Source organism: Pyxicephalus adspersus, chromosome 3, assembly GCF_032062135.1.
Source record: "Pyxicephalus adspersus chromosome 3, UCB_Pads_2.0, whole genome shotgun sequence".
NCBI classification, from domain to species: Eukaryota; Metazoa; Chordata; class Amphibia; order Anura; family Pyxicephalidae; genus Pyxicephalus; species Pyxicephalus adspersus.
Window position 1 is genome coordinate 45,594,752 of NC_092860.1, and position 1,531 is coordinate 45,596,282.

The window sequence follows — 1,531 nt, forward strand, 5'->3', positions numbered from 1 at the left end:
TTGTCCCCTTCCTGATCACTGACTCACTTTTTTTTTTTTTTTGGCTTCTACGGCCGGGTAACAGACTCTGTTAGGGCAGGGATCAGCAGCTTGCTTGTTCTTTGAAGTTACTTTCAGTTTCACTCTGCACTGCAGCCAGCATCGAGGAGTCACATAGAGGCACACAGTATCGGGTATCGGAGGATGTCTTATTTGCGGGGGGTGCTTTATTTTAATTGTTTGAGCAAAAATCGGGGGGTGGCTTATTTGATGGGGATGCCTTATCATCGGGGAAACACGGTATTAGAATATATGGATTATAAAGTTTAACACATACAATTTATAATGTGTATATTATTTTCTTTTAAAAACTCTCCAAATACAGAAATGCCCTCAGTTTCTAATTCCTGTTGGATGACAAGACATCATTTTTGCAGATGGTATGGTGTCAGTCCTCCTTAGTTGTCTTTTGCTATACTGTTCTCCTATTTTGTCCCAGCATAGACTACACATTATTTAGCCCCAAAATAAGAAGTGAAAAGTCTAATGAAATGTTTTGAAATAATGTAGTACAGTTTTTTTTAATGTTTGACATGATTAGATTTTTCTATACCTATTACACAGGTCAAGCAAACTTTTTTTCAATGGTATATTTAAAAGTAGTAAATATTAGAGGCTCATTGTTGGAGTTTTTATACACTTAATATATTTTTATGTTTAAAAAACGTGGTTTCTTTTGTTGGCCAGGAAAATAGATTTTGTCTATTTATTTAAAAAAATGCTAGATTAGCAAATTAAGCATCTTTTCCCATTTCTTGATTTCAGGGCAAAGTGAAATATCATGAACACGTCACCAATGGATTTGAGAACATGCCAGCAGGATTCATGGGAATGCTTAAGGGAGAGAACATTGGGAAAGCAATTATCAAAGTGTAGATTTTAATTATTGAAAAAGACAGAAAACTAGTGACTGGTCCGGGACGTTGTTTTTAGCTTTCTTTTCTTATAAAGTCACGGACATTGAAAACCAACTGAAGCTTGGGAGTTTTCTGGCTTCATCCATTTTTTTGAGCGCAGAATGATAGGCCTGAAAAAGTGAGCCTCTAATGTACTCTTTGCCTACTTTATTAAAATACCTGTCAACTGAAAAATCTGTGTTGATCAATATTAAAAGCTTTATATTTGACATCATAGTTGTGTGTGATAGTTCCCTGACTAGATGTCCTTCCTGCAATATACACTCTTGCCTCTTAATGACCTGAGAAACTCAAAAAAACATGCAGCTCAGTGTTTGTAAACTCCAACTGATCTACGCAGAAGTTAGGCCGACCCGGCCAATCAAGATGGCTGAAGATTATACCTAGGTTGCTCTGCAACCTTGTAAGCACAAAAGAGCTCAGATCACAGAAGTTTAATATGAAGTATAATAATACAGCCAAGGAACTGGCAGTAACTTGTGCAAGTTTCTATCATAGTCCACACTAGTGTTAGGTAATTTTTTGTTAAATGTGTGTTCATGACATTTATCTTCGTAGCTCTAAATAGACCTAAA

The 1,531-nt window shown here is 36.1% G+C and overlaps 1 protein-coding gene across 1 annotated transcript in view; it reads left to right on the plus strand.

Moving 5' to 3' along the window:
- The window catches only part of LOC140326107 (prostaglandin reductase 1-like), a 13,262-nt gene extending 12,092 nt beyond the window's left edge, over window positions 1–1,170 (plus strand). Inside the window, exon 10 of the mRNA XM_072404426.1 lies at window positions 805–1,170. Coding sequence (XP_072260527.1) covers window positions 805–915 — 111 coding nt within the window. The 3' untranslated portion in view covers window positions 916–1,170. The remainder of the gene's footprint in view (window positions 1–804) is intronic.
- Window positions 1,171–1,531: the final 361 nt, after the last annotated feature.